At 37.4% G+C, this 15332-nt stretch overlaps 2 protein-coding genes across 2 annotated transcripts; both read left to right on the top strand.

Annotated features, from left to right (window-relative positions):
• Nucleotides 1–2040: 2040 nt before the first annotated feature.
• Nucleotides 2041–7749, top strand: mmp20b (matrix metallopeptidase 20b (enamelysin)). Its single transcript, XM_087850913.1, has 10 exons — nucleotides 2041–2175; nucleotides 2967–3205; nucleotides 4033–4181; nucleotides 4481–4606; nucleotides 4702–4860; nucleotides 4962–5124; nucleotides 5271–5404; nucleotides 6388–6544; nucleotides 7088–7191; nucleotides 7649–7749. Exons 1-10 carry the CDS (start codon nucleotides 2041–2043, stop codon nucleotides 7747–7749), a joined length of 1467 nt encoding a protein of 488 aa, XP_087707039.1.
• Nucleotides 7750–8309: 560 nt separating this feature from the next.
• Nucleotides 8310–12655, top strand: mmp20a (matrix metallopeptidase 20a (enamelysin)). Its single transcript, XM_087850914.1, has 10 exons — nucleotides 8310–8420; nucleotides 9003–9253; nucleotides 9981–10129; nucleotides 10214–10339; nucleotides 10487–10648; nucleotides 10769–10886; nucleotides 10968–11110; nucleotides 11320–11476; nucleotides 11889–11992; nucleotides 12555–12655. The coding sequence occupies exons 1-10, from the start codon at nucleotides 8310–8312 to the stop codon at nucleotides 12653–12655; spliced, it is 1422 nt and encodes a 473-aa protein (XP_087707040.1).
• Nucleotides 12656–15332: the final 2677 nt, after the last annotated feature.

Here is a 15332-nt window from a genome sequence, read left to right as displayed (position 1 = left end):
TGCTATCTTCATCTCTCTCATCGAACATCTTACATGTGTGGAAGGATGCAGCGCATTCCATTACATTGTTATACCACCACTAGGGGGAGCCAAAGTAGGAGCTCTTTGCCTCCAATTTTACATTGACTGACTTCAAAGGGGCAGTTTGTTGCAGTGTGGTCTCAATTCTGTATTTTCTCATTTTTAAAACTGAAACACTGAAGCCTTTTTATTGAAAAAAATATATAATAAATACGGACATGATTCAGTTACAATAACAATTTTAATCATTCGTTTGAAGTTTGTGATTGACAAGCAACACAATAAACATTTTCCTTTAAATTATGGTAAAAATATTATTTTGAATTCATTTGGTCATTGAAGTTGTGTATTGATAATCTGTGATATTGTAACAACCCTTGTTATTGACAGTGCCTTACTGTAAACTCATCTGTCAGGTGTTCAAAGTTTTGTAACTTTCAGGTTTTATACTTTTTAACTCAGTTTTCAGGTTTTGTCACATCTGGCTGTGTAGCAAGCAGGATGTGGACCCAAACATCTAAAGAAAATCAGCTTTAATGCTGAACTCAAAGCAAAATAACAAGACAGAGGGGAAATAAAATTAGATTATTATTATTTTTAATAAAACAATAAAACATTTAAATAGCACCAAATCACATCAAGTCACCTCAAGGTAAAAACCCTGCTGTATCCTTGGCAAGCAAGCAAGCACTTTGTGAGAGTGGGAAGGAAAAACTGCCATTTAACAGGAAGAAAACTCAGCAGAGCCCCTCTCAGGGAGGGACAGCTATCTGAAGCAACCATTTGGGGTAGAGGGGAAGGAGAAGATAATTCTTAAACCCATAACAAACTGGATTGATCCTACTTGTGATCCCAATCAGCTTGTAACCTTGCAGCTGCTGCCTGTGACCTCTTTCATCGTGGCTGCTTTAAAATGATGTTAGTGCCTCCTCTTTTCTGCTTGGATCACAAAATCTTCCTTTCTTTTGGATTCCAGTTTATCTCACTGGTTAGGATTGGGGTTATGTGTGCATATTGATGATGTGCAGCAGCCTGGTTTTGAATTCAATCTGGGGCCCTTTGCTGTGTGTCTCCTCCTCCTCTCTTTCTTATCTACTCTTGACTGCTGAACTGTCAAATATAGACAGAAAACCCCCAAAATAAATGTTTTAAAACAAAAATCTTCCTTTCTTTCCGCAAAACAGTGTGTGCTACGCTGTAAAGATCCGCTGAAGTTGGCCCCATAACGCTCCACAATGACCAATCAACCTTAATTGTAGCCTGAAAGTACCACAGCACCACCTTTGCCAGTTTAAGCACCCTGGGTGATTCCCAATGAGGCCTTAATCCCCTCCCTCTCAATTTAGGCTCCTGTTCTGTGAACTCTCTCATTCAGAGTTGTGACATGCATTTGCTAAAATGGGGACGAGAGCTGGCCTCGATGGGGTTATTTTAGGAGTCCTAAAACGCGTGGGACGTGTTGCATCACTCTGGAAGGAGTTTAAGCTGAGATTTCTCTACAGAAGCTCCATCACTATTACTCTATCACTGCTTAGTTATTAATGCTGTAAATATAAACATGTTTATGCCATGCCCATTCATAGTGATGGCAATGAGCACATAGTGAGGAATGTTCTACTCTATGTTGCCTCATGTTGTAGTTTCACCATTGATTCAGGATTATCTGTGAACCAGCGTGTTGCAAGTTAAAAACTCCGGTTTCTGTGAAACTCTGGTTTCACATATGTGCTGAACTGAAACAAGATTTTGAAATTGGAAATGTGCACTGCTCTTTATTTGATTTAAACCATCATTGGTGCAAACGTGTCATGTGACAAAAATGTCCAAATGTCATTTTTTCTGTCCTTGGCCCTTTCCAAACTCCTCCCTAATTCTGTAGTGCTGTCAGAGGCTTCCCTGGGATTTGCAAGTGGTATGAGTCACAATAACCATTTAAAAGGCTTTCTCATTAACCAGAACTTCCATCTCCACATGCTTAAACTAGGCCACTGCAATTCACTGCAGCGTTAATTCTGTGAAATGCATGTCATGCTGCTCTCCTGCTGTGTTCTGGTCTTGCTTGTGCCCGGTCCAGGTTTTACGGCACCCACATTTACACCGAAGGAAGAAAGTACTCCTACACCAGAACCACAGGCTGACTTGAAGCTGGCCACAGTAAGTGTATAATTGCACAAGCTCCTTTTACAAATGTTTTCAGAGTGGACTGCATGTGAATTGATGTCTTGTACGATGCAAAGTCATGCTAAATTGTCAGTGATTTTACTGCAGGGTTAAAGAATTTGGAAGGATGCATTATTTCCTGTGCGTATTTTAGGATATTTTCTTTTATTACATTTGTTTTTATGTGGGTGGAGGGTGGAGGTACACAACTGCACTGCCCTCTCAGCCCTTGATGCTGTTATATTATATCCTTTAAAAGATTTGCTTGGTATCCCCATTTTCACATTCTTCATCCCAATTTAATTCCTTACATCTATTTTTTTCTCTTTTCCTTTGAAGCAAGTTGCTTGTCTTTGTTCCATCTTGTGCCGGCTTTTTATGCAAGTGTAATTGATAGTTGATGCTGAAAATAAGGGCATTTATGTTGAAGCCATGATAGATCAGTCAGACTTTTTATAGCAGTTCATAATCTGTAATGCGTGTTGTGATACAAGAATAACGTTTTGCAGTAACTAGGTTAAAATTAAGAATTCTACATCCAAAATTCTGACTTTAGCTAATTAAATCACTCCACTATTCAGTCAGTTTACGCCAACCACATTTTTCTTAATGTTTAATTATTGGAATTAATAAACGTTTGATTTTATATATTTCTGTTGCATTTTATTTAAAATGATTGCTTTCTGTTTATTAAAGGTGCAGAATCTGTTTTTTTGTTGAGTGAATCAAACCCTCTTCTGTGCAAAATGCTATCTGATGTGATCTGATCTTAAATCTACTTTAAGGACTATCTCCAGCACTATTACCACCTACAAAATGATCCTCTGGGGCGCATGAAACGAAGCGGCCCCTCTTTTACCTCCAAGGTGAAAGACATGCAAATTTTCTTTGGGCTGAATGTGTCGGGAAGACTGGACTCGGATACCCTGGAGGTGATGAGGAGTCCTCGATGTGGCGTTCCAGACGTGGAGGAGTACAGCCACACCCAGAGGACGCGCTGGAATAAGAATGTCATCACCTACAGGTATTTACTGTGGTCTTCACTGATGCTTAATGATCATGCGTAATGAAAACTATCTGGAAATGAATGTTATATAGTGGGCATGTCTAACCTTGAATGAACTCAGGGGGGAAATAAAAAAAACAAAACTGTCTGGCTGTCTTCACCAAACCTCAGAAATATGTGAGGATCATTTTAAGAAGACAATAAACCCTTTGGCAGAAACGGAGAATAGCCACTGTCACAAATCCTTATGGCTTTTGGTTTGGGACTTCTGGCTTTGAGAGTTACTGTGGGCTTGTTATAGTGCCAAGCTGACCATACATGCTTTAACTTATGTAACACTGTCTGAGACATCCTTATACATTCCTGTGCAGATTCATTTTGAGGCATGCCTGCTGGATTACATACTGAGTAAATGTATAATTAAAGAGTAACAAAGAAAGACAATTGTTTTTGTTGTTATTAAAAAAGAGACTTTATTCAAGTTAGTATCATGTTTTGGTACCACAGAAATGTTTATTTCACAAAACCTTGCAGGAATAACCTAACTGTAGCATGGCTCTCTCTTTAAAACAGTGAGACAGGGCATTGGCTTTAGTGGATGACTGCACCCCCTGAGTGCCCTTCTCTTGACTCTTTAACAGGAAGTTTACACAATAACTACACAATGTATGAAACTTGGTGAGGAGTTGGATGGAGAAAAAGGGAGACCATTCATTTTTGCTGCAGATCTGGATCACATTCAAAAGTTATGAAATAGAGAATTGGCCTAGAAAGATGGTGCTCTCTACAATACATTTGTATTGCGTGTGCAGTTTGATATTAATCAGCGTGTGTTGCTCTTGTAGCATTGGCAGGTACACCAGAGATTTGCCTCGCAGCACTGTGGACTCTTTGATAGAGTCAGCTTTCAGCGTCTGGGCCAGAGCCAGCAGTCTGACGTTTGTCAGGTCAAACACTCGCACTGCTGACATCATGGTGGAGTTTGCAAGCTATGGTGGGTTTGTATTTTGTTCTACACGGTGCAGTCATGGAATATAACAGAAAGAAAAGAAATTCTCAGCAGCTCTCATCCTATTGTCTTATGCAAATATAACAGAGCAGCAATTGTACACATAGGAAACTGCAGTAGTAATTTCATTGTTAACCAAGGTAGCGTCATCATGCACTGGCTGCTAAACTCAACTGACTCATTCAAATGAGGTGAAGAGAAGCCTATAATTTTCTTTTGGCATGAAAGAAAATGGTTTTCTCTTTGGTTTCTGTTTCGTGTTTGGCCTGGATTGTATCATTTAGCACACGGTGACTTGTTTCCATTTGACGGGCCTGGAAGGACACTGGCTCATGCTTTTGGTCCGGGGTCAGGAATCGGAGGGGACACACACTTTGATGATGCTGAGCACTGGACAGCAGGAGAAACAGGTGCTGAACCAATCAAACTAGAAATAAAATAGGAAAAAAGAATGATGGAAATCAATCACATCTTTACGAAGGCGCTTCTCTTTTTGCTGTTTCAGGTTTTAATCTGTTTGTAGTGGCAGCTCACGAGTTTGGTCATGCTTTGGGTCTGAAGCATTCCAGAAACCGAGAGTCACTGATGTTTCCAAACTACAAACCCTTCCGCTCAGAAAACCTGTTATCCAGTGAAGATGTAGCCAGCATCAAAGCACTTTACAGTAAACACTTTTGACATATTCCTGAGTAATCCTCAAATTCAAATGCAGTTTTTGTGTGAAATAATTTTCCCAATTAACATATCTATATTTGCCTGTGTTAGGTCCTATCAGAGGTCATCTAAATAATCTTCTGACAAACTTTCATCGTAACAACTGGTTGTCTAGCGTACTATTCCCTCGACTCATGCGGGACAAATGTGCAGCAGACTTGACCTTTGATGCAGTTTCCACTCTCGGGGATTCCACCTTCTTCTTTAGAGATAGGCATGTTGATGACTAATTTGCTTGAAGCTGTCCGTACTCTTTAGTCAAATCATCACAGCACCATTAGAAGATTTAAAAATACCATTTAAAACATGAAACATTGTATTTTTTAAAATAAATTAACTAACAATATTTCCTCATGCCAGGTATCTCTGGATTAAGCATAATCATGAGGATGACATCAAGGAGGGTCCCATCTCAAACTTTATGCCCAAGATTGAAACCAGCATTGATGCTGCCTTCTGGGTACCTCGCAGATCCACTGCTTACCTTATTCATGGTAACCACACAGTGTCACAGTTTTCAATATATCTTGGGCTCTGTTGTGCCCTACCCCATAATTCTATGTAGTGCTCCCAAATAGCTTTCCTCCTGCAGAAACCTTAGAATTGATAGTAATAACTATACACCTTTATATGCTCCTTCCTATGTGGAGTCCCTCAAGGTTCAATCCTTGAGACACTTCTGAATTCATTATATATGTTACCTCTGGCTCCTACCATTCCTTTCCTGAGTGCACTGTAAATCTCTGTTAAGCCTAACATGCTTGCTAAACTTCGATTGCTTTTCTGGGAATTTCTGAATACATTTCAGAAATTTGAATAATTACTTAAAAAGCCCTACAGTGCAGCTCCTGCTTATGCAGCAGATGCTATGAGACCTTATCTGATCTGGGCATTTTGACATTCTTACTTTAAATCCAGAAGTGACCACACTTTTGAGGTTGTAGCACCTTTTCAGTTTGACTGAGGTTTTCTTAAACTGTTATAAACTCGTTTTTCTAGATGTTTCCATAACCTTTCTCACATTCTTTCTCGCAGTCTGTGCATGTATGAACAAATGTAAGAATGTAAGCTTGACTGTGTGCTTGGATGGTGGGATATGTGCACTTTCTTTATGTATGTTTTTGTGCACAAAGTACTTTTTAAATGTGATTTAAAGTTATTATTATTATTATTATTATTATTATTATTATTAATAATAATAATAATAATAATAACTTTAAATCACACTTATTATTAATAATAATAATAATAATAATAACTTTAAATCACACTTAAAAAGTACTTTGTGCACAAAAACATACATAAAGAAAGTGCACATATCCCACCAAAAATTCTGATGATTGAATCATTTTGACAATAATTTTATTATTGTCAAACAAAAAAAATTCAGGTTTTTATTTGCATCTTTATGTGTAAAGCATATGTATATTAATAAACAAATAATGCATATTTATAAGAATACTCTTTTCTTGGACAGACTCCATGTTCTGGACAGTGAAAGGTTCTCTTGTGAAGGGAAAGCCCAGAGCACTAAGTCACTTTGGGTTTCCAGTCTGGGTTCAGGATGTAGATGCAGCAGTGCACATTGCCAAAACAGGACGAACTCTCTTCTTTATGCATGATATTTACTGGAGGTAAGACAATAAATGGATGGCACGTATCTGATAAAGATCAAGTAAATGTTTCCCCGAGTACAATTAAAACTTTTATTTGCATGCAGCTTCACACATTAGGGCATTTTACTTTGCTGAGCTTGATTATTTGATGTGATTTAACTCAACTGCTTTTGCTCCACAGGATTATATTATCATGCCTTGGGCCATTTCTTTGTTTTTCTTTTATGAGTTTGGGGAAGAAGAGATTTGATGAATGCATGTATGCGGGAACAGCAAATTAAATGAAATCAAATTATACTCTTGTTCTCCTATTTTAGCCACAGTAAAGTGCTGTTTAAAGACTGTGCGGTATTAATGCAGAGACAAATGACAAAGCAGATGTCAATATGGACTTTTAAAAAGTTGGGCTCAGATATGACTAAAGGATTCCCTCTGTCATTTGGACCTCACAGAGAGAGAGGAAAAGGTTCACAGTACACAAGTTACATGTTTAGTCCAATCTTTGAACGACAAACAGATGATTGTGAGTCACGAGTTCTAACAGGGTTACATTACTTGCAGTTACAACGAAAACAGAAAGGTTATGGATTTTGGTTACCCAAGGTTCATCAGCGAGGGCTTTCCTGGACTCAACAGCACAATAAATGCAGCTCTTCATAAAGATGGTGAGGAAAATATTACACCCTACCAAGTGCATACTTTTTGTTTGATTAAATCTTTCTTTATGCTGTAACTACTTAACATACATATCAACAGTCCTCAAACTAGGTGATAATCTTGTCTGATTGTTTAGGATGTAGGTTTGGCTGTGTTTTAATGGCTTTTGCAAGTTGCATTATCATTGGTAGCAAAGGAATGCTCATTTAAATTCAATACCAGCTCTGTGGAGTTCAGTCTGAGCAGAGCATGTGGTTCCCCACTTAGATTTAAATGCTATAATTTACCACTTAAAATGCTTGGTACGATATACTACAATTTTTCTGTATGATATATATGAGACACTCATTGTGTAAATCTAGAAAATCTAACATGAAAAAGTAGAAATGCAGTATGTAAATTATTTCATTTGCATATTAAAAATCTTATTTTGTTTTTGTTGTTTTTGTTTTTTTCTCATCTTAGGCTTCATCTACTTCTTTGTGGGACCACAAGTCTACAAATACGACTACACGCAGAAACTTGTTGTAGGAGTTGAGAAAGCAAATTCCTGGCTTGGTTGTTAAAATACTGTCTGAAATCCATGCAACAATGATATTAGCTAAATTAAAGAGGGCAATGGAAACACATTGTACTTCTCAGTTTTTAGTGGAACTATATTTATCAGTAGTCATGTCATGTCAAAATAAAGAATTACAATTGAAAACTTGCTATTAGATTTTTGTAGTTTTTCTATGTCAAATCATATTTTCTAATCATGCCTTTGCTGATCATCTTATGAAGTTTGTTTGATTTATAGATGTAAAGAAATCAACATGAGGTATAGACGCATATAAACATGAGACAGTGTACATTAAGTTTTTCTCCTACCTGACTGAGCAAGAAAAAAATGCAGTTTTCTATGCTATGGAACAAACCGTACATATGATTATCGCCATTATAGACAGAAAAGCCAGACATATGTAGACATTTCATTGTGAGGTTATAACCACAAAACCTCTCGGGGCAAATATACCCAGCTTTAACAGCCATCACAGAGCACTTTGGGGCCATGTGATTGCAAAACAAGCTCAGGAATACTCCCATATAAAAAATGTGAAGCGTGGTTGAAATGTGCATTTAAAACATGGATTTGTTGTGGATACCCGTTTTGGGCTCTCTGATGTTGGTGGAAATCTTGTGGACTCTACCCATTGACAAAGATCAGCAGAGGCTTGAGGATGTGGAGCTGGCTGAGGTTTGTGAATGGATGAAAGGCTTACGAACTTTGTGTAAAAACCATATAAATTTGAATTGTTGTTTTAGTTAGAAATGTTGGAGATAATGTTTGTAGAACCTTTAATGTAAGACTGTGAAGACTGCAATGGCTTCAATTAAAATGGTAGAATTATGAGTGTATTTCGTTTATTTAAACTAGTAGTGAAGCGCTACAGTTCAGTGTGTGTGTTTTCTTGCTATTAAACATGATACATTCACTAAATTTTTATTTGAAGCATCCTGCATTTTTTTTTCCTTTCACTTGTTTTGAAGTTTATGTGTAAGCATTTGAAAAAAAAAAACTGAATTGAACCAACATCTGTGATACAGTTTCTTTTTAAACTCGCTTGCTCTCTCGTTTCAGCTGTTACAATAATAAGCAGGAGGGAATCTTCCTTATCTTTGCTAGACTGACATATTTAACATATTTTATTAGGTGTTTAAGAAAGAGAAATAATTAAATATGTTTTATATTACATGTAAAAATCTATTAATAAAATCCAGCTTTACATTTTACACACCTCGTCCTAAGCGTCCAGATCTCAACTCTTCATCTCAACAGGATTACCTCAAGAGGTTTTACAGTCTGAATCTGGGAGACCACAGGCCTCCAGTAAGAAGTGTGAGGTCTGCATCCACCATGGAGGAGAAGATCCGAGAAATGCAAAACTTCTTTGGTCTGAAGGAAACAGGAAATATGGACCCTCACACCCTGAATGTGATGAAGGAAGCAAGGTGTGGAGTTCCGGATGTGGACAACTTTGGCTTTTACCCTAATAGGCCTAAATGGAAGAACCACATCATCACATACACGTGAGATTGCATTTTCCATGTTTCCCATATTTCACAGTAATCTACCGTTATTTGTGAATATAGTCAAATGGCATAAAAGATTAAAAAGTCTGAGAGAAAATATTAACAAGTGTAGTGTACAATCTTACAATATTGTACTATTATTTTAAGTTAAGTTTATTAGTTACTTGACTTCCACATTTAGTTTGTTGAAGCATGTATAGAAAGGGAGTTTCTGAATAGTTCTGTACTGCAAAGACTCATTGGAACATGAAGTTTTCTTATTGGTTATTTTTCATTTTGCTGGGTTTAGACTTCCTTGTTGTGAATGTATGATGTGGTTTACAGCATAATTCCAGCAACTGTGTGGTGTAATAAGAGGTAAAACTGATATGTATGTAATAAGAATGAATAAGAATGTGAATTCTGGATATGAAGGTTTGAATATGCAGATCGAAGGCCCTGAATAGCACGAGGAATCTTCTTTTTATAGATATAAATCTAAAGCAAATAAACTGTTGATGGCAATAGCATGAAATATAGTAGGAACGATAAATAATGCTATAATAGCAACGATTAAAACTATTATACTGTAGAGTTTACATTCCACTTTTGCAATTAGAAAATAATCTTGTAAATTGCTTAAAATTTCTTTTGACCACCAGAGGATATGCTAGTATTTGTAGCAACATATGTTGAAACATGTTGTTCCTGATGCCTCATGTTTTTCTCAATCGCTGGCATGCAGGATTGCCAGATACACTCCAGACATGAAGAAAGAGGATGTGGAAAAGTCTGTTCGTTCAGCCTTGAAGATGTGGAGCGATGCAACCCCGCTGAAGTTCATCAAACTCAACCATCGAAAAGCTGATATTGTCTTCTCTTTTTCTCGCAGAAGTAACTCTGAAAACGTGTCTAAGGACTTTTAATCGTGACTTTTAATTATGATTAATAAAAATCAGATCCTGTGTTTTCCTGTAGCTCATGGAGATTTCTTTCCCTTCGATGGACCTGGGGGCGTGTTGGCTCATGCCTTCATGCCAGGAATGGGGATGGGTGGAGATGTGCACTTTGATGAGGATGAAACATGGACGGCAGGGACTCAAGGTTTGTCAGTCAAAATATGAATGCAGTTTGAAAGCCCAAAGATGACACTAGGCAAAAATTGGGAATTAAATACATATTCTGAGCCAGACAGAAGCATTCCAGCAGTTTGTAATGAAATAATAACAACTATTTGCAACTGTGTTTCAGGTTACAGCCTGTTGAGTGTTGCAGCTCATGAACTTGGCCACTCACTTGGTTTGACTCACTCTAGAGACCCCTCTGCTATCATGTACCCCAATTACAGACATCAGAGCAATGCCAAGTACTCGCTCTCTAACGATGATGTGATGGGTATCCAAACTCTGTATGGTAAAGAACAAAACATAAAACATTTGAAATATTGAATTCATAAATCATTAAACACTGAAATAAAATTCTCAGAGCGTATTATATATTATATACAATGTTTTCTATGTGACTATTTCACAGGTAGGCCCAACAAAAAGTTGGAAACCCAGGTGGCTTCAAAAAAATGTGACCCAACGTTTCCCCAACTTTTTGATGCAGTAACACTGATTGAAAATGAGATTTGTTTCTTTAAAAACAGGTACAATGTATTGCTACTTAAAGGTGCACAACATCTTAAATAACCTCTCAATAGCAACTCACTTTTCTTGTTTCATTGCAGACACATGTGGATGAGAACAACAAGGACAACTTATTGGAATCATTTAACACAAGGCCACATTACCACGTATTTACCGAGCATCAGTTCTCAGATTGATGCCGCTTATGACATCCCAGCCAAAGGCGTGGCGTACATATTCACCGGTAGAGTAATGGGCAGCCTGCAAAGCATCACTTAGACCTTGTCAGCATGACAAGGCTTGATTTCCAGTAGCAGAACACGCAAATTACAGACTTGTGCAACATAAGTGTTGCAGTTCATGCAAGAGGCTCATTGAGTTTGGCAGGGATTGTGGTACGTTGCTGTTTTTCATAGTGTCCCTAAATCCAGTGACATGGCTGTGTTTTTCCAGGTCATAAGTACTGGGTGGTTGAACAGCTTAAGATGAAAAGTCGCGCTGGCTCCATTTATGAGTACGGCTTCTCTTCCAGAGTCAGGCGGGTTGATGCTGCTGTGCATGTCAGCGAATACGGGAAAACAATGTTCTTCGTAGGAGAGTTTTATTACAGGTAACTTTTTAAAGTGCCGCTTTACAGTTAAGAATTGTTCTCTGTTCTGATTGATATTTTAACATGATGAAAGTCACAGGACAACCTGACCTGTATATGGCTGATTATAGCTGGAGCTAAACTGACCCCAACCTCATTGTTATTCCTGCCATTAATCGATAAGTTGTTTGGTCTGTAAATATCACACACTAGCGTAAATCACTAAGCTTCTGTCTAGTCTAAATTGAACTACATTCAGTTTACTAAAATATAAGCAAAAAGAAGCAACAAATATAATCAGCATATAATAATCAACGGTTAATTCTGGCATTAAGTAAATGATGTTTTTGCTTTAAATGTCATTGACATTGCCACACTAAAAAATGTACTAATGTTTTTCATATATTTCAACTTTATATATTTGAATGATCAGGTATGATGAGCACAATAGGAGAATGGACCCTGGCTTCCCCAGACTCATTCGAAACGATTGGTCTGGAGTCCCCAGAAGGGTTGATGCTGCATTTAAGTTACAAGGTAAAAAAAAAAAAAAAAAAAAGGAAAAAAAACTCAGGAACTTCAAAATGTGGACCTTAGCAGCCAGCTGCAAATAGAGTACAACTGAAATAGAAGTTGTAATTTATTTTTTCATTTTTTTAAAACCGAGTTTAGGTTTAGGTAGTAGACGGGTGGAGTTTACCACACCAAACACACTTTGATTCTTAAAACACCATCTAGTTTCAGGAACGATATAAATTTGACAAGTAGAAATAGAATACTATTCAGAGGCACATGCCAGACCATATATGTGGAAATGACATGTGTGAAATATTTTAGATTTTAGATTTAAAAGGTTAAACTCCAACCATCCAACCATTTTCTTAACCATTTACCCAGCTCACATCCAATCACACTCCACTCACTCACACTTAAAGGATTTACAGGAGCCACGTCTCACGCTCTGTTTTACTTACTGTTTCATTCTCACTTAACATTTGGGTGGATTTTGGCACCGAAGCTCTGTATGCTTTAGAGGGCGGGGGGGGGATCATAGTGTGGGCTGAGATACATCTGTTTTTGTATGATTTTCTTTTCACAGGTAGCATCTTTCTCCTCTGTGGAACAAAATCCTACCAGTATGACTTCAGACAAAAACAAGTGGTGAATGTAATTCCAGGAAAGTCTTGGCTGGGATGCTGAATTGAAACAGACGTGAGAAAGACAGCGAGAATTCCTCAGTTATAAAATTACAAAAAACCCTCTGAATATGTTAAGCTAAGATAACCATGTAGCGGTATAGTAGTTGTGCTACATTTTTTAAGCATATGTGTACTTGTATGTAAATTATACTAACCTATCTCTGATTATACTAATCCTGTGTCTCATTCGTTCCTGTTGTACATTGGTAGTAATACTTCTTAATCTGTGCATGAATATACTATGTACTTATACTGTGAGAGTCAAATGTAAGGTGTACATTTTTTTCAGTACTCTACACGTATTCAAACCCATGTACTCAAATCTTCTTTCAAAATGTACATCCAGTTAAATTACACCTTCAGGAAACCTCTCTAAAAAGCTTACCAGTGAACTCAGCAGGATGTTTGTTATTAAACTCACCTCAATAAAACAGAATTTTTGTGAAGTGCCCCACGACTATCATTGCAATGCTGGAATCTTACATATTCTTATTAGCAAAAACAATATGCAAATACCCCAAAAAGTGCAGGGGAAAGGCTTTTGTTCTAAATTGCTCTTAAGATTTTTTGCAAATGACAGCCTCTCAATGCACACTAGTGACACTCACACTACATTAAACATTATTGTATTAATTAAAACATTAAAAATATTGATTGAATGTTCAATATCAAAACACAAAAATGTTGGCAAATGCATCATTTTTTCTTGATAGAGTGGTTTATGCTTTAATTTGATGGTTTTGGAAACATAAGCCTCATTTAATTGGATGCTCCCGCCTGCAGCAGCTTTAGCACACTGTACCTATACCCCCCTCCCAAAAAATAGACAAACTAATGAGGAAATTTGGGATAAAACTATTTAAGCGTCTCTCTCAAAATTACAACATCAGCACAAAAACATGATCTAAACAACCTTTTTTAGCAGGAAGGTAAAACGGATCATAACAGCTCCTCCTGCTGTGTTATCAGAGGGGCCGCTCGACTCCTCTTTTTTCTCCACTGTGGTAGCTTTTCTTTTTTTACTTTGTGTTCTTATTGATGTTTTATCAGAACAATATGCACTTCAGGCTGTCGTGGCTGCCCTTTTAAGAGGATAATGGATAGCAGGCAGAAAAGAAGATGTCTCTGTTTTTGAATAGTACTGCTGGGCTGTCTCATGGAGTGTTTACCATAGTGCCTGAAGATTATCCTTGAAGGCAAAAACATTAGCAAAGTAATGTGATGTAAAAATGGGTTTTATACATTTATTATAAAATAAATCTGTCATGATCAGTCTGGCCGGACTCAAATGGAGGACTCAGGAAGGAAAGTTCAGTGAGTTTATTTACAGTGTTGGTGCAGATAGTGCTTTATGGTCTTTTTGAAGTGCTCAGTTCAAAAGTGCCAATATGTACAAAATCCAATAGAAGGAAGGTTCTGTGAATCCAGGTCCCTGATCCTCTGACCCCAACAGAAACTCCACCAAGTAACAAACACTGAAAGAAAGACGGTGGAGAAACACAGGACATTATAGTAATCATATAAAAAAATCATCTTCCATTTCTTCCTGTGTAAATTGTCTCAGCTCATTGTTGTGATGTCTTAAATGTGACGCGTCGCCTTTTTCATCTCACATCTTCACTCATTAATCAATATTTCAGTTACTTAGAATTTTATATTGTACAGAAATATGACGTGGACTGGCAAAGCTGACAAAGCCGTTGTAATGATAATACAGTGACTTCAGAGTCACTCAGTAAACTTCTACTTCACATCACTCTTATCAATGTGGCACACTTGAAAACAAACAGCAGCTGCCCAAACTACAAATGTTCCCACTGAATTTGAAACAGGTAAACAATGTTACAACAAACATGCAATCCTCTTCAAGGGCGGATGTTAGGAATTCATTTGGGAATGTATCTTTGTTATGGTGTTAGTGGGTTATAAAGGTGTTGATGCCAAATGATCCCCTGGTTTATGGGATTATCTTTGGTGACACACACCCTTTCATAGGACCCGGAGGCTCACACAACTTCCGTCAACAGGGTCACAGAGAGGACGCTAAGTTTCAGAATATGTGATACATATAGTATTGTATAGTCTTGAGTCCCCACTCTTTTCTTTATATTTTGCTAGGGTAAATAGGAAACTGGTACAGTGATTGATTAAAACATATATATTTCATATATTTTATTCTTTACAAAAAAGACAAGAAGCACAATTTCATTGTACGTGTACAATGAGAATAAAGGGCTATTCTATTTATTCTATTCTATAAGGCAAAAACAGGATGTACAATTCTACAATTTCTACAGCTTCTCTGCCCTCTTTAGGTATGACAACATGCAACTAGCAGGACTGATATGAGTTGCATATATCAACATGCAGTGACACAGCAAAACATTGGGAAACAATTTAAGCTGCTGTGTTTTTTCTCGATTGTGTCTGAACTGTTACATTGTGAAACGCTCACATGCTTTGCTCAGATGCTTTGCTCAGATGCTGCAATTTCGGAAATAAGACCACACAGTTTGTAAAGCCACATAAGACGAGCTCCAATAACGGAAGAAGCCTGAGTCACCGTTTTGAACATGGATATGGATAAATTAAGGATTTTATAGTTTAGTGTTTCATGTGTTTTGGTTGAGCCACAGAGCAAGAACAGGCCTAAGAGGTGATCCAGTACAAATGATACA

The sequence above is a fragment of the Neolamprologus brichardi genome, chromosome 14 (assembly GCF_056152115.1).
Source record: "Neolamprologus brichardi isolate AB-2024 chromosome 14, ASM5615211v1, whole genome shotgun sequence".
NCBI lineage: Eukaryota > Metazoa > Chordata > Actinopteri > Cichliformes > Cichlidae > Neolamprologus > Neolamprologus brichardi.
The sequence above is the reverse complement of the archived record's forward strand: the minus strand, read 5'-3'. Positions and strand labels throughout refer to the sequence as shown.